General features: G+C 38.2%; 2 protein-coding genes across 2 annotated transcripts in view; one reads left to right on the top strand and one right to left on the bottom strand.

The window, feature by feature from the left end:
• Window positions 1-2582: 2582 nt before the first annotated feature.
• Window positions 2583-24389, bottom strand: part of nompA (no mechanoreceptor potential A) — a 38235-nt gene continuing 16428 nt past the window's right edge. Inside the window, exons 6-24 of the mRNA XM_017615438.1 lie at window positions 22428-22504; window positions 22042-22174; window positions 21718-21860; window positions 21259-21445; window positions 18227-18339; window positions 17883-18143; window positions 16329-17396; window positions 15747-16209; window positions 15511-15674; window positions 15353-15446; window positions 15188-15272; window positions 14952-15091; window positions 12115-12351; window positions 11714-12048; window positions 11573-11640; window positions 11311-11480; window positions 11007-11222; window positions 10014-10139; window positions 2583-2753 (exon numbers count right to left, since the gene is read on the bottom strand). Of these exons, the coding sequence (XP_017470927.1) occupies window positions 2693-2753; window positions 10014-10139; window positions 11007-11222; window positions 11311-11480; window positions 11573-11640; window positions 11714-12048; window positions 12115-12351; window positions 14952-15091; window positions 15188-15272; window positions 15353-15446; window positions 15511-15674; window positions 15747-16209; window positions 16329-17396; window positions 17883-18143; window positions 18227-18339; window positions 21259-21445; window positions 21718-21860; window positions 22042-22174; window positions 22428-22504 (4141 nt within the window). The 3' untranslated portion in view covers window positions 2583-2692. The remainder of the gene's footprint in view (window positions 2754-10013; window positions 10140-11006; window positions 11223-11310; window positions 11481-11572; window positions 11641-11713; window positions 12049-12114; window positions 12352-14951; window positions 15092-15187; window positions 15273-15352; window positions 15447-15510; window positions 15675-15746; window positions 16210-16328; window positions 17397-17882; window positions 18144-18226; window positions 18340-21258; window positions 21446-21717; window positions 21861-22041; window positions 22175-22427; window positions 22505-24389) is intronic.
• Window positions 5268-5976, top strand: LOC108362463 (uncharacterized). Its single transcript, XM_017615445.1, has 2 exons — window positions 5268-5405; window positions 5838-5976. The coding sequence occupies exons 1-2, from the start codon at window positions 5330-5332 to the stop codon at window positions 5963-5965; spliced, it is 204 nt and encodes a 67-aa protein (XP_017470934.1). The 5' UTR covers window positions 5268-5329; the 3' UTR covers window positions 5966-5976.

The raw sequence follows: 24389 nt of genomic DNA, 5'->3' as shown, positions 1-24389 counted from the left end.
TGAACTCGGACAAAATGGCTTAGGTGGTTATAGCGTCCAAAAAGAAGAACAAGAAGGATAAGAGATTTTTTGTACCACTTTGTGATATGAATAAGTAAACATACACATAATACATACAGACACAATTATGCAAAAATGTATGTACATTTCGTCGGTGATACTGCAAAACGGTCTATGTCTATTAGTACCCTTGACATTTAGATGGTCTCTTACTTGCACCGGAATGCATCTGCAAATCGTTACACCCTAATAAACGAATGACAAAACTGTCGTCCTTTGGCTGATGAAGATCAACGATTGCCAGAAGCGATCAGATACAGATAACAGATCAATTAAGCACCAGAGGTAATAAGTGACATAGCACGTTTTGCAGTATCACCGCCGATATGTTGGTGCAAATATAATCATGGAGTTATGTACGTTTAGGAAACATTCTCCCACGACAACTAAATACATACGAAATTACTTGATTTCCGTAAACATTTTTTTATAGAAAAACCGTAATTTTTTTGTCGGAAGAAAGTCTATGAAAATGCATTTCTTGTTTATAATTTTATGGAAGGTCGTTGTAAACCCCGGTCTGCTACCGGGTAGCAGTCTGACACACGCGCTCAGCTGTTGCTACTCGCACGCGAAGAATGGTGCGTGCTGGCCGCAAAAAAATTGTTTATTGTAAAACGAGAATAAATATTATTTAACATACTTACATATTTATATGTACATATAAACGTCAAAACAAAATTTTTTTTCTCTCATCTAGATTATNTTTTGTTTTAAAATACCACCATTCACTATTATCCACACGTTTTTATAGAATTTAGCTCCCATTTTAGGAAGTGTGATTGAATTCTTCCCCTTTTTCTTCTGCTTCCAAAAACCATCCCTGTGGGTGGGAGTGCCAAATTTTAGAAAAAAGCTACTTACAAAACCTTTAATAATTGAATCATGATTATTTTGAAAACGTGTGGGAAGAGGCGATACGGTAAAAGCGCTGCCAGACGCAGCGATGCAAGAATTTACTTTTTCTTCGCAATTCATTGACAAAATGTGAGAATGAATGGTGGTCCAATTTCCCGTATAAATTCGAAATTATCGAGTTTGCTAGGCTTTCAAAAACTACATATGTGCATAACAAGCCTAAAAGCACTTTAATTCATTTACTATGGATTAATTAAATTCGCATACAGGACATAACATAAAATTTTTGTACTTAAAATTGACAGTTAAATACCGAATGTGAGTTAACTCTCCACTGTGGCGATATAGGCAAGAGATGTGGCCTCTCCCCCAAGGTAATCTCCTAAGTAGCTTAATGAAACCATAGTTAAGCCCATTATATTTTATGGAGTTCTCGTCTGAAGGTATGCACTCTAGATGATTGGAGCGTATGCAATGATCTGCCTTTGCTGAGATGCTGAGATCGGAGAGGCACTTAGAACCACTTCCACCCTGAATCTTAACGTAATGCATAGCATAACGCCTGTCGGTATTGCACGTAAGGCGGCTACAGCAGCCCTTAAATTTAGGCTTCCAGATCACTGTAGTATCCGCCAAGCAGAAGTTGATGCTATTAAGGAAGAAGGCGATTGGCGCTAAGAGAGGTCAATGTCTACTCAGACAGCCATAAGAGCGCTTTTATTGCTTATAGTGCATTAAAAATTAGTAGAGGAATGCCTGGCTTCTCTTCCAATTGCATCTAAATACTACATTGTCAGACTTATTTGTATGCCAGACCATAGTGACATCGCAGGAAACTTCGTGGCTCGTTAGGCGGCTAGGAGTGGCTTCCTCGAGCCAGACTCATAAAGAAAAGAGGAGTTTCCTTGACTAACTCTACACTGCTCGTGGAATCATGGGCCTTAAGGCAACTCAGCAAACGCTAGGCGAAAACGAGGGCAGTCGATACTGCAAGGTCTCTCGTGCCGAGGGTGGACTGGAGGCGGTCTAGGGATAAACTTACGCTCGCAAAGCTATCTGCCTGCTGGAGAATCCTGCAGTGTGATTAAACATCATATTTAGCTATTCACTTCTGCTTCGTTGACACATTTTTTTCAATAACGCTCTTTCAGTAAACGCGCCATATACTTGGAACTAAAAGTGTGAAAGTACAAGTCTTCATAAAATTAAATACTCACCTCTTGCATCGATTTTCCGCATTCTGTGTTACTCGTAGTCTAACTCACCAAGCTCGAGTAAAAGTGCGATGGGTGTTATTATTTTTGTTATGCTTATATTTTTATTTTTATTGCATCGAATATCTCAAACTTACTTTTAATTCATATGTATTATTAATAGTTACGAAAATCGCTTAAAACTGTATTCTTTCATTTACGTATAAAGAAAAAACTCATACTAAATTATTGTAAAATTATTTACGCATGCTTAAGTTATTTATTATTTGCATTCGAAATTTGTTTATGATTTTTTTTTTGTTTGTTTTACGAATCGCATTCATGTGCATGGGTATATACATTCATATACACATACATACACATAGGTATGTGATTATGTATACACTTAAATTTCCATGTGTGATTTTTTTCGCCCTCCTGGCATTTTATTATTTGTTTTGTGTTCTATACTTTATTTTTGTAGTTTTTTTTTTTGCATATACATACATACTTATGTACATATTTATGGAAATACCGGGCAGTTGTGGGTGCATTGGGATGCCAGTTATGTTTCTTATGTTTTACTTTTGAACCGCATGTCGATCTTCAGCCTCACCTTCTGTAGTTAAGCTCCGCAGTGATCTGGAAATTATTTTTTTTAGCTGTGTTTTACTAACTAATTCTATATAAATCGTAAATGTATGTTTTAGGTTTTTTTTTTTCAAAATGACTCATTATTAGTGCACTAGTTACGGTAAGATTTGGCAGAGCTAGACACGTGCATTTTTTAAACAAAAAATAATTACATACACATTGCAAAGGTGCTTAATTCAAAAATTGTATAGTGCGTTTGCATTCACAAATATAACAAAAAATACATAACTGAATATACTTTTCAAATGAGTATGCGCATGTGCCTGTTATGTGCTCTTAGAAAGAGAATTTGACTCTGTGACAATTTTCCAGCGAACCCTATATATTTACTAGCGTGTCAGCCTTTCTCGTTAAGTTCATAATATTATGTAATATACGAGAAATTTTTTAAAGCTTAACCAGCGGCGCAAATGCACATTACGTAATCAAATACTCCTTCAACACTTCGAAGGCGGTATATCGGAATGAATCGATCACAACCCAGATTACTTTTCTATAAGCATGGCCGCTTTGTGGTTAGCGTCCTTTACATAATAGGTTTCCATGATGGAAATGAAAGCGGAGATAGTGGATGGAACTGACTGCAGCTTAATGAGAACAAGGGAAAGTATCTCATCAAGCCAGGCTGCACATTAATGTTAATTTTATCATTCGACTAATCCTAATGCCCTCTGGGTTGTTATAACGGATGTCTGAGTAAAAGTATTTCAACCCTAGATATATTTTAGCAAGTTTTGGCTATTTTTATTTGTGTAAGGAATGAAAATGAGCAACACCTTCTACAAAAAAAAAATGACTAAAAATCAAAGGTAAGTCCTAGGTATTCAAAATTTTCACTTTGTTACTCTAAAATTGAATGGGCTACAAAACTACATACTCATAATGTTTCTAAGAAATATAATTAAACATCTCAAAGTTTTGGTGAAACTTGATCGAATTTTCCTGCTTTTTGTACAAAGTTTAAAATTTGGACTTACTTCAATTCTCATATAAAAATTTAAGATTATCGTTAGTATCTTCATGACCCAATGATCGGATTTATACCAAATTAGTATGAGACCACCTGTGAGGTAACACTTTTCTTTTAGAATTATAGAAATCGGTTAACGTGGGCGGTAACATACATAACAAAAAAAAAATATTCCGGCGAATCTTCTTCTTTTTGTGAAGACGGGTAAAAATTAAAAAAAAACATTAAATAAACGAAGGGATATAGCCAAATAATGCTAAAATGTCTCTGCTCTATTTATATTTTCGACACTCTATGTATGCGCATTAGGGTGGTCCAAAAATGCTTGTAGAAAAAGTAATGTCGGAATTTTAATGCTCTCACCCTCTAGAATTGTTCCAAATCGAAAAACATACACCCATTTTTTTCGAAATCAAACATTTTTAAAAGGTGCTCAAAGCGCTCAAAGTGTGCCATGTATTTTACGTGGGGAAAAATAATTTTTCGTGGAAATGGTATAGAATTCTTGAAAATCAATATTATTCTATCAGAGAACTCTTTTTTGTTGTATATTTTACAATTTTTTAATACTAGCGATCTTCTATGGGCTCCGCCTATTGTATTTTTTGGAACTTTTAGGGGGCATATAAAAAATAGTTAGTATCAGGGACGGTAATCATTGTGAGTAAAATAATTTAAATCAGCACTTAATCATTATTTTATGATTTTTATTTTTTTTAGCTCAAAAATAAAAATTATTATTGAGCTTTATTTTTTCGCTCAACGGAATTAATTATCATTTTTTTTTTATTTTTTCGATTACAAATAATGATTATTTTATGATTTTTATTTTTTCGCTCAGAGATAATCATTATTTTTGTATTTTATTTTTTCACTTAAAAATAATAATTATTTATGAAATTAAAAAGGCCATACAGACGCAAGCTACTCAAATGTTGACCTGAAAAGTTGGGTATTTATTCCTTTTATTAGGGTGTCAATACCTCTGAAAAGGATGCGTCGGAAATCACGTTGGTATAGCTTTTGAGTTTTGAGCTATTCCGCTGCGCTTGATTGTGTTGGCTTAACAAATATGAAAAAGTGAAAAAAGCAACAATAATTAACAAGGCGAACTTACCACAGTGCGTAGGCAACTGGCCCATATAAAATACATGAAAAACTTTGAGTGCTTTGAGCGACCACTAAATATTTTTTGATTTCAAAAAGAAAAAACGGGTAAAATTTTTTCAGTATAGCACAATCATAGGGGGTGAGGGCATTTAAACTCCGACTTTACTTATTTTGGATGATCCTAATGTATGTCTAACGTTAAAAAATTACAAATTTCTACAATCAATTTTCCTACTTTCTCCTGAATATGTATAATCAGTTTAATTTTGTATTTAAAAGCAAAAGTAATAGAAAATCACGTTTCTGAATAGATTGTGTAATACGCCCCACAAAAAATCCAAGGGGAAAGAAAACATTGACAAATCTGATAAATACGCTATCTATTCGGATGAAACTGCACTAAAAACTCCTCTAGATCACAGTTAGTGTTGTGATATTGGCGCTGTATGACACGCTGAAGCAGATTGTTTAGGAAAAAAAAAAAATGCAACTTTTCCGCAAGTTGATAATGTTTCTTTTATTTGTGTTTGTGGTTGGCTCTCGTGCTTTACCGGTTGATGGTTAGTGAAATTAATTTCTTATCAATTAATATTTGTCTGAATTTGTGAATATTTTGTGGAAATGTGATAAAATATGCGCACGGAACGTGTTAGGCGATGAATTAAAACCGATCTACTTATATATATACGCATGACTTGCAAGTCTATGTCTGTATGTATGCATGTAAACATGAGTGCATAGCAGTGCGGAAGACGAAAAGTGTACGCATTCGAATATATGTACATATAAACATATTTTTTAAAACACTTTTCATTATACATACTGGATCATAAACTATGCTCGCTCGTAAAAATTTACACATCGTCTTTGAAATATGTATATAAAAAATCATCTTCATTAAAAAAATACGCCTCCAACTAAACAAATATTATTTCGCATTTCTCCCCCATTACATAACTACGAGTAAATTGAAAATATTTATATCTTTTCAGTTAGCACATTAACATTCGCGAACGTTTGCGAAGAACGCGGGGACTGGTGCAGCGTAAAATGTCAAATTGCTGGTGGACGTGACGGCTATTGCAACAAAGCAAAAATATGCAATTGCCGGCAATTGTAAACTGAATTTCAAAATGCTTGTAATTTGAAATAAAATTTTAACATTTTTGTTAGTAATGAAAAAATATTAATTTTACTAATTCCAGAGATGTTAAAAATACTTTTAAAACAATCTTTAAATACAAAATAAAAACAAAAACGTTACAAAAAGGTATTTGAAATACAAATCCAAACTACTTTTACAAAAAATATTTAAATACGTACGATTTTGAAAATTCAAATACATTTGAAAATGCTTTTGAAAACAAACGTATTTTGTATTTGTATTTTAAAGACTTGTAATTGAAATACTTAACAAAGCTTCGTATTAGGCCTTGGAGTTCTATCCGTATTTTCGAATATGCGGATATTTGAATATCTGATTAAAAATCCGATAGTCCGAATATCCGATTAATAAATGAACGGATATAAACCGCATACCCGATAACAAAATTAACAGGTGCAAACCGGATATAGGAATAATAAAAGAGAACGGATAATAACCAGATATCCGGATAGTAAAATTTACGGATATTAACCGAATATCCGGATTTTATCCATGTCCACCCTAGTTTTTTTTATAAAATACGAGACCACTTTGATAAGTTAAAACCTTGACAGACGGTATCGTTGATCTGGATTAACGGCGCAGCTGATCAGATCAAAATTGTACCCTGACAGACGGGCAATCAACAACCGGTATATTTTTTTTCAGTTTTGTAATTCTAATTGAATTAATTACCTTTATTTGTTCCTAATGCTATAATAGTTATTGTGGACTTTCTTGATAAAATTAAATTCCAAAAATTTTAATTAACTAATAATAAAATAAATATTAAGAAAAAAAATACATAAAACGAAAGAAAATAAAATACATAAATCAATAATTTTTAGATTAGCTGCAGGACTTGATATGAATCAATTATTTTATTCCTCCCAAATGATAGGGTTTCTCAAAGTCCTTAATATACATTTGTTTCAGCAATGAGTTCTTCATTTAACCTGAATCTCTTATTGCTATTTCCTGAATTTTGAAACACAAAACGCTTGGATGGAGTTAAAACACGAGGATACTGCGGATGGCCCAAGTATAGGATTGAAAATTTACTTTTTCAAAATTTGACAGTACTCTTCTACTGATTTTTTGGAAGTTAAAATATTCTTGTTCTGAACAATTGTCCCTTTTTCCTGAAGAAAGTATTCGATAAATGCAAATTTTTGACCACTGTCCATTAATTTGAACTCGCGTTAAAAATTGATTCGAACCATGCCTAGGACATAGAGCTGCAAAACTATCGATAGTGAGCACAACGATAGTGTTCAATATTATTTTCAAACCTATCAATATATCGTCGATAGTATCGAAGTCTTGATATGTAGATCTATTTAAAATACTTCCGAAAGGGACGTTTGATAACCCTGTAGACTACTGAACAGTTAAATAAGAAGTACAGTTATCGAAAATTTGAAATGATTTGAAATTGAAGGAACTAGGTTTTCTAGAATGTGTATTTTGTAGGTGTGTTCTGGAAACTCCAAGAATGTTTAAATAGTTAAAAAAAAAGCAGAAAACAAGATATAAAACTTGAATAAACACTGTCTGTCGTACTATCGATAGTGACAAATTACATTCGATAGTAGCGAAAAATAAAAAAAATATCGATACTATCGAAAGTACAATCGATAGTTTTGCCCCTATACTAGGACACTTCAACCAGATACTCGTAGTTTAAAAGATTACAAAGGGTTCGGGATCTTAATAACGGGTGAAATGCTTTATTTGGCAAAATACTTACGAAGAGCAAATATTTCAAGCAAGTGGGGATATTATATACAGTGACTAGCAAAACTGTAACATGGTGTAACACTTTTTATTTCAGCCACCGCTAAATTTCCAAGCTCTAACGACTTTCATCCTATTGTTGTATATTCTTGTTGGTACATCCCTACTCCCTCTCTCATAACGATTTCAAGTCAATACAACAACAATAAATAAACCAGCAGACAAAAATGTAAATTAAGGCAGATGTTACAGTTTTGCACTCACTCTCAGTTTTGCATTTGACAGTTATCTCTTACTCAGTTGGAAGTCAGATGAATTTTTTCTATATTGTAATTTATTGAAGAAGTGATCACCAGTAAATAACATAGTTAATCAGGAACCATAAATGTAAATAATAGATTTACTGCGGCAAGGCGGGACCGCCCGAAATGTGGCAAAAAATTTTGTAATTCGCTATTTGAAAATGTTAAGACTGACAAAAAATATAGCCTAAAGTGTTCCCAAGGACAAAGGAAGTCTGTCAAAAAATATTACGGTACGATATCTTGTGAACTTAGCAGCAAGTAGTGATGCAGCCACTATTACAGAAGCGCTTAAGGTATTAAACTTTAATGCAAATGAATAGACAGCGAGGCGAAGAATTGCCAAATTGAGCGCAAAGGCATCATAAAGAATAAAAAGGCAAATTTGATCAAAATACATGTGCGAGTGTGGCAGCATTTTGCTGCATCGCACGAAAACCGAATCGTGGCATATTGGGATATGTTAGGCCGTTCATAATGCAATAAAAAACATATTTTTGAGTTTCAATTGAAGGTTATTTGCTCTGACAAGACTAAATTAATCGCTTTCAATCAGATGGCCGGGCATGGTATTGGATCGAAGACCCAAATTAAGCCCATGCGCATCATGTAAGGCAAACTGTGAATCACAGTGGTCGGTCAATAATAGTTTGGGGTTGTATTTATAAAATTGTGTTTGTCCGTTAGTACGCATTATGCGTAAGGAACAGTATCTGTTCATATTTCAACAAAATTTGCAAGATGTAGTCGAAAAAATTAGAGTTTCTGCTGAAAAATCACTCAAAACACACTGCATAATGTCGCAATGCCTGGATACAAAAGCAAAAATTTGCAAATTTTAAATGACCTCCACAATCCGCGGACATGAATCTCATCGAGAATTTGCGAAATCAACTAAAAGCACAGCTTAATAAGTATCAAAGTCCGTAAAATCGAGTACATGAGCTGTGAAAGCAAACTAAGGATATATCTCCAGAATTTTTACAAAGATACAAATAAGGTATGCCAAATCGCATCCAGGAACTGAAACAAGCAAAAGAGTACTGAACATTGTGTTAGTAGTTATTTTTTTCGTGAAAATTATCAAAAAGTTCTTAAAAATATATGAGTGCAAAACTGTAACATCTGCCTTAATTTACATTTTTGTCTGCTGGTTTTTTTATTGTTGTTGTATTGAATTCAAATCATTATGAGAGAGTGAGTAGGGATGTACCAACAAGAATATACAACAAAAGTATGAAAGTCGTTAGAACTTGGAAAGATAGCGATGGCTGAAGTAAAAAGTATTACACCATGTTAGATACACCTGTAGATAAACAATATCTAAATGCATATTAACATATGAATGTAATTACAGCCGTCATCGATTCGCCACTTCTCGCTCGCTATGTTTGAGTTCCGGCCGCTTAAAGAAGAATTTTGCATGTGAAAGCAACAGCAAAGTTAGCTAGAACGGATAGACGATAGCGAGTTTGGTTATACCTCTTTGAGTTCGTTCGTTTCGCCACTCGCTAACTGTTGGCGAATCGATGACGGCTTACGTGTATTAATGCGTGTTTTGATATTTTGTGATTTTTTAAGTAAGTGCAGTGAGGAACCGTTACAATGTGCATTTGAAAATAATTTGGCAATTTCCCTAATCTGGAAAAAGGAAAAAACTCGAAAATTATTTGGTAAACATATTGACAATTTTGTTTAAGCTTGGGGATTTTAGAGATTTCCACAACCTTTTCCAGTCTAAGAAATACCTCTAATAAAAAAAATAATAATTTAACAAATTTAATGTAACAGCGCACCTGTAAATTTTGTACATAAAACTGAGAATTGACTTGTGTGTATGAGCATTGTTGTTGCATGCATTTTTTATCGAATGTATTTATAAGATGATTTAATAGATGAGCCCACCGTAATACCCCATACGGGTATTCTATTACTTATTTGATATTTTGCTATTTGCCGCTCCATAAAAATTCAAATCTACGAACCTAGAACGTTCGAACAGTGATGGATCGGTATAAATTGGCTCGCTGGGATCTTCAAATTGATGACTTGTATTGCCATTATTGCGCATCGGATTGATGACTGGTAGCTGGCACATGCGCGCTAAATTGCTGTGGAGACATGGGAGGTATATAGAAAGAATTAAATAAGTAAACAATAATTTGTAATACTTTTACTATACAATCATAACGATCGAAAAACTATTGATACAAAAAGAAAAACTGAAAATCATATTGCTAGATTTCCAAAGAAGGAAACTTTTACTGCGCATTAAGGCCGTGCATATAACATGGTGTCGGTAAGGGCCACTAAAAACTTTCATGAAATCTGTTGCCTCGTCGTTACGGCCCAAGGGAAGAATAGTTAAAACACTCTTCGGCCTAAAAGTCTGTAGTAGAGTAGTCCATAATACGAGTATGAAGGATTGCTAAGAAGCGGTCTCAATAGAAGTATGAAGCTACATCTCTCTATGAAAATGTTCACATTCTGACCATTTTCTTGTAGTTTATAAGGGAACACAGACAATGTACAGCACATTTAATAAGAAAGTNTTTTAGTACACTTCTAAGCAAGTTAGGATTTTCTGCTTTTCACCACGTGGAAAAGCATCTCATCTTCCATCCGAATCAACCAAAAAGTGAAAATTGATTTTTTGACACCTAAGCCCCCTTTCCGTAGACCAGGTCACATATATTAAAGCTGCTCAACAATCAAAAACCCGTTTGAGGCAGTTCCAGATCCAATTTCGACCGAAGGCGTTGCAAGCCTTTATAATTAATGCTTTAAAATTTAAATTTAATGGATCTGCGGCTAAAATATGTAGCGCTAAATTGGGATTTGTTTTAGATAAATGATTTCCACTGTTTGGCGGTAAATATCTTCTGGAAACCTCTTACGATCTATTAACATAGAGAGTTCACTCCCTTTTATGTACTACATAAAATACAAAAATAATTATTTTATTTTAGCATATTTACCCAGTAGCAAAAGTTTTATGCAAACTACCGCCAAATATCGACATATTCGCACGGAAAGCACCCGCCGTACGATTTGGCATTGCATTTCCGCTGCCACCCGGCATTTGACCGATCTCACTGAAACGCTCGTGCGTGCGTATCGAAGAATGACCCATTGAATGTATTGGCGAGTGGCGATCGGCAATACGATTTTTTGACATAGTGCTCCAATAGCGTCTAAGAAAACGAATAAAATGTGAAATGTTTTTTTTTTTGTAAAATAAAAAATGCTCTTGCAAACGTAAATTTTAATCAAATCATTTACCGGTAAGCTAAACCAGAAACCAAAGTAATACTGAATAGTAAAAACATTAGCAATATAATGGCTGTTATAAGGCCGTGATACTCAGAGGGTGTCATGCATACGGTCTCTATGGGAGCAACTAGTTTGCGTGGATATGTTTCCTTCTCGATCTCTTCACGGGTTTCAAATACCTTGATCAAAGGAAAGAAAGAAAGTAGTTATAACGCAGAAAATGATGCAGTATTTTTTAAAATTTTCATTCGATATTTTTTCGACAACTTACCTCAATCATTTCCCGCACTTGCTCGGGTTCTTCAAGCTCCTGATTGGACTTGTCATCGCTTGTGGCAGCTGTAAGAGCCGTATGGTTTTTTTTTATTATTATGGACTCAGTGTTTTTTTTTTTAGAAAACTAACGACTCACTTTTGTTAAAATCTCCCAAAGTGGCTGTCGCCTTTGTGCTATTCATCTCGGACATGTCGTCCATCAAACGTTCAGCTACCGGTTCAGTATTCGATTCAATTTCCACAACATCTGTTTCATTCAACGAACGCCTGCGACGACCGAACGAGGGCTCCTGCCGTCCAGCTGCGCCTGGACAATAAGCCGGTTGACAGCCATCGCGACAAGTGCGAACTGTAGCCTCAAATACGAGGAAGTTAGATTCGGGTATTTTGAAGGCGTTGAAACGCGCCTCCAACGTATCACCATCGCGCAATTTATCCAGTTCGGGGAAGACATACGGATCCACGGGGCAACTAAATTGACGCGTAAGTAAGTTTTAAGAAACATGGTATTTTTACAGCAACAAATGATGCACATACCCGAAGCGATCGATAAGCTGTATACTCCTGCCCGAGTATGGATCACGCGCCACCACATTGGTAGCAAATATATCAGTAACATGATTGTAGCCATCTTGTGCCTCCAAGCGGAAAGTTAGTGGATCACCGACTGCTATAGTGGTGGTCGGACGTCCTTGATACAGTATCATGAGACGAACTTTGGAGCTGAGCGTATTCTCTGCAGGTAAGTATTCGATTGGTATGGGACTGCCGGATCTGTGGGAATCAGTGAGACTTCATACAGAAACACATTGTGGCAATGGGTCAACAAAATGTTTGGTGGCGATTACATGAAATAATGCTGAGCTTTGCAACAAGTGAGCACAGCGATTTATTTATGCCTCTCCACCGCTCATTTCGTTGCATTTAGAGTACAACGATTTACTGGGATTAGTGGTAGCTAAATAAAATTAATATAAGCTTATCTATAGCAAAAAGACTATCAGCAGTACAAGCGTATAGTTGATAGGCAGCCAGAAGAAGTCATAAAATAATTAACAGACTATTCTGGCGAAACAATAATTTTTTGTAAAGACTTCTCCACCCCGGCGTGAACTATTAACTAGCATACAAATACATATATAAAACCATTTCCAATCTATTGTCTGCTCTTGGGTTCAAAGCTAGGTCAGCCCGAATTTAACCGAACATTACTTGAAGTCTAGGCGGCCAGTACTTTGGTTGCCAGCAAATCCTAACCTAATTTCAGTCAGTTAAGAACAAATGCATATTTATTTATGTTCAACCATACAAAGGCGAGTCCGTCATCTGTGATGTTGAAACTCTAAATATAAAATATTTATGGTTAAAAAATTTACAGTTTCCCACTAGTAAAAGATATGTGAATAGCACGAAAGTTTTCTTAAAATTTTAGAAATGCATTGCTGTGCTTTTTTTATTGTGAATAAGTAAAGTGAAAACAAGAAGGAGAAAAATTACAACTTAGCAAGAAATGTAAAGTAAATTCTTTGCAAGAGGTGGGGGAGTCTTCACATGCCGACCACTGATTGGAGGTATTGGGATCGAGACTGGACAGTTAGCTGTTAGCTGTTGAGACGGCTACAATATCCAAACCGTAACTGCGCTAGTCATCAGTGCCCCCGCTGTGGGTATGATTTGCAGCCTACCTTTTTGAATGCTTGGCAGGCAATAAGTCAATTGTTTAAATAAGGATGCGAAGGTATGTATGAAGGAGTCGATACGAATAGAACTACTAATGAGTATTTATGAAAAACAGAAGGATTCCATAAGAACGATGTGAGATAATATGAAGAATCTATCGATTCGTCAACTACAGTCGGACAACGAAAGCATCGGCGCAACCGAACACAATGAATGTACCAGTGCAGCAGCTTCGGAGTCCAATGAGGCAATTTTATTTCGATACTGTCAGTAGGTGATTAAAAGTGCTGCCTCGAAGGCATCAACTGTAGTATATCGGAAGAACAAGTAGCACACTCAGCAATTAAACCCGTCGGGAGTTGAAGTCAATAATTCCTCTTCATTGAAGACCAGCACCAATCGGTGTATTAAAGCCGAGAAGATTTGACGAAAAACTCTCAACCTTGCGTGTCCAAAACGGAAATCTTCTAATCGGGCTGCTGGTGGCGCCCATGAACTGAAAAATGTGGCGAACTGCCAGCAAGTAATCGAGAATTGAATGAAATTTTCAAACAAAAAAGTGTTGAAAGTGTTCGATTTTCCTCCAAGAACCGGAATTACTAAGCTTCTCGTCTCAAGAGAAAAAAGTTATTACTTATGTATGTTTGCAGCAGATGTTGTTAGTACAGTTTTGGCAGCACTATAGTCTTCAATATGTATGCATATACGTATGTTTGCCATATGTAATTTAACAGCTGATTATTTAGGCTTCAGTCTGAAGAATTTCTAAAATTATGCACTTTGAGATTTGGAAATTTTACAAGTTTAAGTTCGAGGGCTAAATTCTACATTTTCGCCCAATTTTACTGTTTTCCTTCCAGGGGGCGGCTCATATATAATACCCGGCCCGGAATTTCTCTTGGCATGGTGCATGACGATTGAAATGGATCCATGGGACACAGCATGATCAAAATTTGGGCCAAACCTCTTTAAATTTGATATTGCGAAACGATTCTGAACGAAAAATTACACTAAAGATGACACGACACAGAATTAAATTTTACAAGGGATGACGAACAAAATCGTTCCACAATACTTTATCCTCGTATCCAGTCGGAAACACCAACAACCAAAATAAGACTCTTTGAATTTTCCGGCTGGATGTGCCATCGAAATAATTTCAGTATGAAAAATGTCTTTAAGCAGGGATTTATAACAATTAATCTTTTTTCGCAAAAAAGGTGGTCTTTTTAGTCCTACGGGCTCCCCTCTAATAAATAAAATGGCGAATCAAGTCCCGAGTTAATTGAAGGGTCTACTTCTGATAAGTTATTTCAGAATATACCACAGCAAAATTATAATTGCAAACAATTTCGAGCTAATGTATTTATTATTTTGGACTTAGAAATGTTTAGTAATTAAAAATGTTCTCTGGGGTTAGGATTTGAGATTAAATATACCCTTCGGATAAATATTTAAGATTAAATAGCCAACTCGATTTCAACAGTTCACGCCAGAATAGTCTCTTCTATAAATAAACAGAGAAATATTTTCGCATCTAATTTTATGAACTACATGATCATCAGCTCAGCGAGAGCTTCAAGAATACGCTAAGCAACGCTACTCACTACCACAACATTTCACATGCGCCTACAAGTATGCAACGCACTTTCAAGCCTTACTTAAAGCAGCACATTTCTATTCATTTGTCTTACCCTGCGCCAATATAACCGGAAGTGACAACCGCTTCACCGGGCCCCCGGAAAACACATGTTAAATTATAGCGTTTATCGCGACTGGTTTGCACATTATCGGAGAATTGCACAACCACAATGTTGGTCAGCGTGTCGCCGTACTGTGTAAAGAGAAAAAAAGCATTGGTTATGATCCGATATAGAACGAGAAGTGCGAATAAAGAAACGAGTAATAAAATTTAAATAGAAAAGCCTACTCTTTGTGTGCCGCAATCGGGATAGCCTTGTGGGCCACTGATGCGCAACACGTTCACGGTGCCACCATTGCCACGGAAGAAACATCTATAAGCAAATTATATATTATTATTGGATTGAAGTGCAAATATCTCAGACGATAATCTTATTTTCGCGCGCGCACACACCTGTCATAATAGCCATAGGTGTAGATGCGTCCAAGAAAACCTTCCGGTGTGCGTATAGTGAATTCCATGCCCTCCTCGTTGCAGGTTTGTGTTACTGTAAATCAAAACAATGCACAAATGTATTAACTTAAAGTAATTTCCCTCCTCCCTCCACTCACCATCCATGCACTCGCCATCGCTGCGCCCCAAACTACGTTCATAGTAGTCATAGTTGGCTGCATCAAAGTAATTGGGATCGTGTACGTCCAGTTCGCGCGAATCGCGATCGCTCAGCTCACAATTGGGCAAATCGCGTTGATCGTAATTAGTAGCCGCCGCATCTCTGCGCAGGTGAAAAAGACCGGTTATTCGCTCTGATAGTCTCGTAACGAAGCAAATCATCTTGGACACTTACCTGTAATTGAAGCTGCGACAAACGAACTCCCGCGACTCGATGCATTCTCGCTCGCATTGTATCAGCGAGGGCACGACCAGCGCGCGTCGCACATAGTGGCGTCGCATTTTGTGTCTGGCCGCAATTTGCTTAAAATTATCTGTCTCCTCACAGCGCGTCAATTGCGGACGCGGTGGGCCGCCAGCAGCAACACCTGGGCCGACGACGGCGCCGCCATGTCCACCAGCGCCGTAGGGGTGCAGTGGAGGCGGTAGCGGACGATTGTCATCGAGTGGCGGTGGTGCGCCTAAGCCATGGCCATAGGGGCGATTGAAGGGCGTCTCGTAATGTGGATAGCCGCCGCCTAGTGGTCGTCTGCCTATTGGTCCTTCATATTCGCGATCATAGCCGCCATAGCGATCACCATAGCGCTCCTCATAGTCCATATCGTAGTAGTGTGGCGGCGGTGGTGGGCGTTCGTAACCTGCACGATAGGTTGAAACGATTTATATAATACAAAACTGATATCTCCAACATCAGGGGTTAGGCACACGAAACGCTTGCTAGTCGATTAGTGTGTGCATTTATTTTAGGTGCGCTTACCTGGTCTAACGCCGCTACTACTGCCGCTGCTGCCAAATCGATTGCCATATTTGTATATATCGATTGGAAAGCGCTCAGTACCTACCGGAAAGCGGTTTGGAGATGAAGGATATTTACTTATCGTGGTAGGCGGCACTAACGGCGCTGGTGGATATCTCTTCGCCGAGTCAGGTTCTGGTCTTCGGGCGCTGTGTATTATATCATCTGGTGGATAACGTCCGTCTGGTCCGTAACGCGGCGGTGGTCCACCACGTCCGCCAGCCAGCAGCGGATATCGCGAATCATAAGATGAGGAACGAAAACGTTTGTCAAGAAAGAAACTATCGGGTGCATCGCGGCCTGTGTAGCCGCCTATGGGATCCCTCGCTGGCGAATATCGCGAGGGATAACGACTGGCATAGCGATCCTCTGGATAGCGGCCCGTAGTGCCATATGGACGATAAGACAAATCATCGTCTGGTGGGTAAGGTCGCGTATGTGGCACGTCACCACCTAAACCATTTTCCGTGACTGGTGGTATAGGATAACGATCCAAAGGCCGGTAAGGATAGCGATCACGCGGTGGATAGTCACCAACTGGATAACGATCGCGATTGCGGTCACGTTCACCATAACGACCAGGTGGATAACGTTCGTCGATGCTGGGATAACGGTCGCGTACACGATCACCTATCGGATACCGTTCACGATCACCAATTGGGTAACGATCTCTGTCGCCAGCGTAACGATCGCGATCACCGCCTGGATAACGGTCGCGATCACGATCGCCAAGTGGATAACGATCACGGTCACGATCGAGGGGATAGCGGTCACTAGGGTGCCGATCACGATCACGATCACGATCGCGATCTAATGGGTAGCGGTCGCGGTCGCCAGGATACAAATCCACGCTGCCGCCTGGATAGCGGTCTCTGTCGCCCGGATAGCGTTCATTGTCGATGGCGGGCAGACGACCCAGTGGATAGCGTTCATCGTAAGGGTCACGCCCATCTACAGGTGGTGGATAACGGCTATCTCCAGCATAACGGTCCGCGCTGGCGCCGCCGCCGCCGCCTCCTGGGTAGCGATCTGGGGAAGTAAGGTTAATAAAGCGTTCGTTGTTAGTTTGTTAGCGGGTAAGTAAGTAACTAAACGTGAAAGAAGTTACATACACGTTAGAAATAATTTTAAATAAATCTGTGTTCGTATGGAAAAGTAGCTTATGTCGAAAGGTTGGCTTTAGTATAAATCGGCATTCGCAGCATACGATTGCGAATGACTCACCGGCTCTAAGCCGTTGAAAATCTTTTGGCAAATAAACGTGCAAGAAATAGTTCCGATACTAGCAAGTCAATATTCTTGTTAAGTCTCATCCAAAAATTCCTTGTTGTTTAAAGACTAAAGGGAATGCCGTATTATACTAAAGCCAGCCTTTCGACATAAGCTACTTTTCCAAACGAACACAGAAATGTAAATTTGCAAGTTTTTAGTAATGAACACGTGATAGTAGTATTTTAGCACTCATCATAGTATTTATGAATTGACAATAAAGCTACATACTTATTATAGATTTACCATAATCGTCTGTTATCGGATAGCGATCGTAAGGACGCCCGTAGTCATCAACACCAGCGCCACCTCCTCCCGGTCCACCTCCCGCGCCACCTCCAGCACCAGGATATCTACCACCTGAACTACCGCCTCCACCCGCGCCATATCGATCGTCGTCTTTGTTGGGTGGACGCCAATTAGTGCTTCCATGCTCACCAGGTCGGTGGCTGCCGCCATTACCAGCGTTGCCATGTCCATCTGCGTCACCACCGCCTACTACGTTCACTTCCAAAGAAAAAGAGCAGGTATAAATTTATTTATTTATGTTGACGACAGCGCGAATGTGGCAACTTTATTGCACTACTTACACATTAGATTCTCATAATAGTCATAGTCGGCATCGTAAATAATGCGCATACCATCCTTTTGATTGTAGCGACTCAAGCGACACGTACGAAAGCGATCGCTGTAAACGGCTGATCTATAGAAAAGAAGCGATTGAAACGAAACTGTTAAATTGTGTGTCTTATAGAGAGGTGGTAAAAGTGGAAATGAAGCAAAGAATTTAATACGACAAGTTTATTTAATGATTTTGATTTGTTCGTTGAACCGTTTACTCCATTTAGTGTTCACAATTTTAAATGACCACTTAAATGTCAGTCAACGCGGAACAACAGTTACAGTTACGTGCAATACATATTTATCTACACTATATATATGTTAATGTGTTGAGTATTCAGTCGACTTTTCACTTAGTGAGTTGAGTTGAGTTGAGTTAATTAATTTGCCATCGGAATCGCAGTTATACAGTTGTTATTGATTTAATGCGCGCGGAAAATGTTGGAAAAAAACAAATTCCTTTGGCTGGCAGCGACCACTGAATACATAGCTTGGGCGACTATCGGCCGGACAAAAGGAGCTTCTTCGAGTAAACGTCCACTTTCTAAGTACGATAGTCGTGTGAATTACGCGCATGCACATAAAATGTTTTATAAAACTGCAATTATCGTAAGGCGGCCGTCGTAGCCAATTAGTTAGAAGTGCGTACTACAACTCGGCAGGAGCCAGGTTCGGTTCCTGGTACGACGAACATACAGAAAACACAAATACTAGTAACTATTACCCCTCAGCAGACAATATCAAGCCTCTGAGCTTATTTCTCCCCACAGGGGCCTTACCTCTACGAAAAAAGCCCAAGAGATCTTGATTCACTTTTTTCCGGTTGACTTTTATAGGAAATTACAGGTAAGCTCTGAAGCAGTAGGATTAAAGCGTTGATAAAGCGGAGTGATACGGGATCAGTTCAGATCGCTAATCTTGACCCGTGAAAACCATGGCCTGTCAGAACCCCCACCAAAAGTGAGAGCTGCCTTGACCGCCATGGGCAACCTCAGGTTACAAGGATCTTGCAATTGCGCATGTCCTAACTTTAGGCTAACGCTTGCTGAGCTTTCATAATACCCAACTGTCTAAGAGTGAAACGCAGGAGTGTAGATCCTTCCCCAGCTGATCCATATATTTAATTTCCTTGACTTGCCAAGTCATCAGCCACGCAGTTTCCCGCAATTTCACTGTGACCCGACACCCAAATATGAGTTTATTTCCACCAAGACTTAACTGCATTTCATGCCTATTGGAAAAAGGAGATTACAACGTGAAGGAGGTAATCGCTCATATAAAGTACAAGCAATCGCAAGCGAGAAAGCACAAAGTAAGAAATAAACTTTGCTGTTCACCAATTTTAACGTTCCTTGAATTTACCTGAGCTCTTAACTGCAGTGAAGCTCTTAATGGAAATAGGCTATGAGCCTTATTAGGAAGTACTCGAACCCGGTTGAGGGATCAGTCATTCCCTTACTGATTTCGAGCGTCCCGGCTATCAGAGTATATGCTAACCTTCCTAGTTGACGTTACATCCGTCAGTAGTGTATCTATCCCTAACTTGATTGCACCTGTTCCTTCTTCTGCATCTTTCGAGCCAGTTAACCACCCGGTTTCCATAAAAGATCGTTTAAAACCCCAATCAAGAGCAGGGGAGAGGAACAATACCTTGCGGGGGGCCCCTATTAGCTCCATGGTGAGTACAGATGCTCCCCAATCCGCCACGACAGTCCTGTCGCAAAGTAAGCTGTAAAAAAGCGTTATTAGGTTTGTTTCAGCTCCCAGCTTATGAAGAGACTTGACTATAATCATGAAAATTTTGGTTGGAAAATGGCTTTATCCAAAAAGCTAATAGAATATTGTCTGCAGAGCCCACGTGCAGGACAGCACGACATATATATATGTTTTAAATCAGGCAGGAGAACATCTAGACCACTCTTCCGGCTGGTGGGACTTCTGTTTTGATATGAGAATAGGCCACTTCTGTACTTGGTCCTTCCCTTGTGTCCGTGGGCACGCAGGCTTTCGTTGTGCGGAGTCGAAGGATCTTTTTACCGGATTTCCAAAAATCAAATCAGGAGTAAATTTATTTTTTTCTGGTACCCTAATGGGGTATGCCCGGCTCCTGGGTGCGATAAGTATTGTAAGCTTAAGGCAATCCCACACACGCTTTTTAAAAATCTGAATACAAAATATGTATGTATTTGAAGCAGAGCATTTAATTTTTTTATGTTTGGAAAATAATATGTTTCTGATAGGAGGTAGCCACTTGAGCTGAAGCAAATTTCGGCTCTTTTTATGGCATTTTGCATCACTTTTGTCACGATTTCCGGTTCTAGAATGTATATTTTTTGTCCAAGGTTATTCTTTAGGGGCCCGAGGGTCCGCGGCGTGCTTACGTACACCAGCCCCTTTAAATACCGCTACCAGCTGTTAAACCATCTGAATTTTGGATGGAAACAACTTCAAAATATTTGGTCAAAAATTTTGGAAGGGACCACCGAGAAATGGATAATTGCGTTAATGGCTTGTCCTCGACACTATCTTTCACAGTTTGGATGTTCCCATTGATTGACTTGTTCGGGGCCGACCAGCTGATTTCTGATCTCGGGTTGACCCAATCTCTTCAAGTCGAGCCTCCAGACGTTAACTTGTTTGAGTAGGTGGCGCCACAAGGTTTGGATATTTGTTTTTGAAATGTACGGTGAAATAAAATTACCGAAGAATTATTCCGCAAAAGCATTGAAAAAATTTTTCCGCGTTCTATTGCGTATACCTCGGCATTTTGAAACACAATAAAGTTCGTAACTGTCACCCGTTAATATATTCAAAAACCAATTATGTTTACCGCCAACTGAAAATGTTGTATCGTCTTCAAAGAGGTTGATACATTCTGCGCCACCTTGCACCTGCATCCTGCCATTTTAGACTTCAACTTTTTATTGTGGAATAGCAGCTTTTTGTGTATTTTATGAGTTGCCCGAATGTTTATGCATAAATTTATTTATAGTATACTCACCGACACTGGAAGCTCGTCTGACGCAGACACTCATCCAAGCATTCACTCAAAGAGCGTCCAGTAATCTCGGAATGAAATTCGCCGCCCAGGCGTGAATTACGATAGCGCTGAAATGCGGTATCAGGCCGCCGTCCCGACGAGAATAGATGCGATGTGACGGAATTATCGGGATAATCATTAGCGCGTTCTGCAATCAAATGGTAGAAGAAGAACAATGATTATAAGAAAATAGAATCGCAAAGCAATTACTACTGCTGTCAGTAGTGAAATAGGTCAACAATGACTGAATCGGTGGCGTGGTGGATGTAGGCGAGGAGGCATGGTGGAAGATTGGCTGTAACTAGAACCACAACAGCCATGCCAACAGGCTGCAACTTTCATACGATAATACTGCAACAACACGCACATTTCATATTTACAACATTCCACCACATCCCCCCTCCCCTCCAATGCACTTACGGTTGTCTAAGCAGACCAGATCATAGAAATGATGTGTTGGACTGGAACTGATGCTTATGTCGTCTTTCTGTGAAATGGAATCTTCCTCGGATAAAATGCATTGCTTCGTCTGATCATCGTATTCGACGGAGCGACAGAAGTATCTGCAATTGCACACCACAATCAATTACCAACTTTAATAATTATTTAATTATATTTGCACAACGCATGTTAAGAGTGAGGTTATGTAATCAGTGGGTACATACGTATGTATGTATGCATATTTGTATGTACGTTTGCTTGTGCTTAAACTTAAATGGTGGGGGGCTGCACACTGCCACTTACTTCTCGGCGCGCAGACACATCGTCTGACATTCTTCCAATGTCATGTTATTGAATATATCCACCTCGAAGGGACCGCCCAGTCGTTTGTTCTCCTCCTTAACGAACACGACCAGGCCGTCACAACGTCGCTCAGCTGTTGAAAGTGGAGTAAAAAAAAAGAAAAAGGAAAAAGGAAAAGATTGTTATTTAATTGCCGGACCAGGTGTATATTTTCCGTAGAGAGATGAGTATGTAAGCATTTGATAAGTGGCATTTGTTTTGATTTGGAATGATAACAAGCAAGAAACAGGTAGATATGCATGCACTTGTAAATATGTAAGTGTATGTGTATGTGCATGCAATTTACATGAAGGAAAGTAATGACCATGAAACTGGTATTTGCATACCATTCAAGCAGGTGTTCTCCAGATAGTCAGAGTTGGGGTCATCTTCCAGCAATTCTGGATGTGTGCGACGTGTGAATCTGTTGATTAGAATATAAATATTTAATTGTAGGTATATTTTCATTTACATAGGTATATACGTTGGCGAAAATATAAATAGGGACACGACATTTTAAAAAGTTTGGCAATTTTTCTTTTGCTTATTTAATGTTTATTATTTTTTTTTTCGAAAGTGTAGCTCCTTATCTAGCTAGAAACCATGAAAGTTAGAGTTTTAAACTTTGTATAAAATTTATGAATATTTTTCGTCAGATTCTTTTGGAAAATTGTGGATATGCAGTTGGTATTCAAGTTTGAAGTATATACAAACAACCGCTGGTTTTGAGCTATTATTATGTTGACGGTGCTACGCGGTTTTATTTATTTCCTTTTTCAATAAAATTCGAACATTTTTTTATATGGAGAAGCTTCCACAAAAAGAAAAATATTCCAAAAAATCAACAATAAGTCTTGGCTACTTCAAAACTGCATACTCAAAATTTTTGTAAGAAATTAAAATAAAAGCTCGAAATTTTGACTAAAATTTGTCGCATTTTTTGGAATTTTTGTATAAAGTTTGAAATTTGGAATTGCGTTGCTTTTCTTAGGTAACGAGCAATAATTACATAAAAAAATAATAAATATTAAAAAAAAGAATAACAGCCAAAACTTGTTAGAGTGTCGCGTCTCTATTTATATATACGCCACTGTTTATTGGTTCAAGTACGCAGATAAGTGTTGGTTATCTTTCAATTTGCAAGAAATACAAAGTATGCATTTGTAAATATATAAGTAGCTGCATATAGAATTATAAGGCGGAATTCACACTTGAATTTGAATCGATTTATGATTGCTACATGAGTTCCAACCGTCAAATCTAAGGTCTCAAAAAAAATTCGCTGTGGTTTTAGATTGATCCCTTAGAGCTTTTTGACATTCCACGAATTTTATAATTGACTTGAAAGCGAGAATTTTTATCTGCGTCTCAAATGGACTAAGATGATTTTGGATGCTTATTTATTTACGCGCCTAACCTGACTTGGTCTGTCGTACGAATGGATTGAAACGCTCCAGCTCTGAAAGTATTCAACGCGAGTCGTGAAACTGCTAACACTGGAAGAGGAAGGCCTCTTCTGCGATGGAAAGAACAGGTGGAGAAAGACTTGGCTTCACTTGGCACATAAGAGAAACGACTCATAGTTGTACTGTGGAATTCCTCCATAAAATAGTGAGACCCGACGTTGATTGGGAATAGGAACATTGAAATTAAATCTTTCCAAAAAGACAGTTAAATTAATTATTTAGAGTAATATTAACTTCAAAATTACAGGCAAGAAAGGCAAACCTACTAGAAATCTCTCAATTTGTGCCACATACAAAAAAAAGAGAGGAGAAAGGAATGACGTTCAGTAAGGCCTTTTAGAAAGGCCTCAAAGTATCTACTGGGTAGTATGTGTGACCGCTCAGGACGTCCGGCAGCCCTAGCCTATGGTACACTCATAGAGGGAGATAACCGCTTCGCTAATTTACATATCCGAGACATAAAGAGACGTTGACGTGATTCAGGGTTGCTAGTCATGCGCGATATTCCCTTATAAATTTCGACTGCACTCCTGTGCATTCTAATGCTTTCCTTGAAAGAGGCTTGTGGCAAAGATCTCCGCCTAAATGACATTGCAGTCGTCACCAGCAAACTTGTGGCGGCTTTAAGGGAAGGATCATATGCAACATACTTTGTCCTAACGGGTGATTTTTTTGAGGTTAGGATTTTCATGCATTAGTATTTGACAGATCACGTGGGATTTCAGACATGGTGTCAAAGAGAAAGATGCTCAGTATGCTTTGACATTTCATCATGAATAGACTTACTAACGAGCAACGCTTGCAAATCATTGAATTTTATTACCAAAATCAGTGTTCGGTTCG

This window comes from Rhagoletis zephyria, unplaced genomic scaffold (assembly GCF_001687245.7).
Source record: "Rhagoletis zephyria isolate East Lansing unplaced genomic scaffold, Rhagoletis_zephyria_1.1 Rzeph_scaffold_00022, whole genome shotgun sequence".
Classification (NCBI taxonomy): domain Eukaryota; kingdom Metazoa; phylum Arthropoda; class Insecta; order Diptera; family Tephritidae; genus Rhagoletis; species Rhagoletis zephyria.
The sequence above is the reverse complement of the archived record's forward strand: the minus strand, read 5'-3'. Positions and strand labels throughout refer to the sequence as shown.

Coding starts and splice junctions, on each gene's coding strand:
- LOC108362463 (XM_017615445.1), top strand. CDS start 5,330: ATGCAACTTTTCCGCAAGTTGATAATGTTTCTTTTATTTGTGTTTGTG. Junction 5,406..5,837: donor TCGTGCTTTACCGGTTGATG/GTTAGTGAAATT, acceptor ATATCTTTTCAG/TTAGCACATTAACATTCGCG.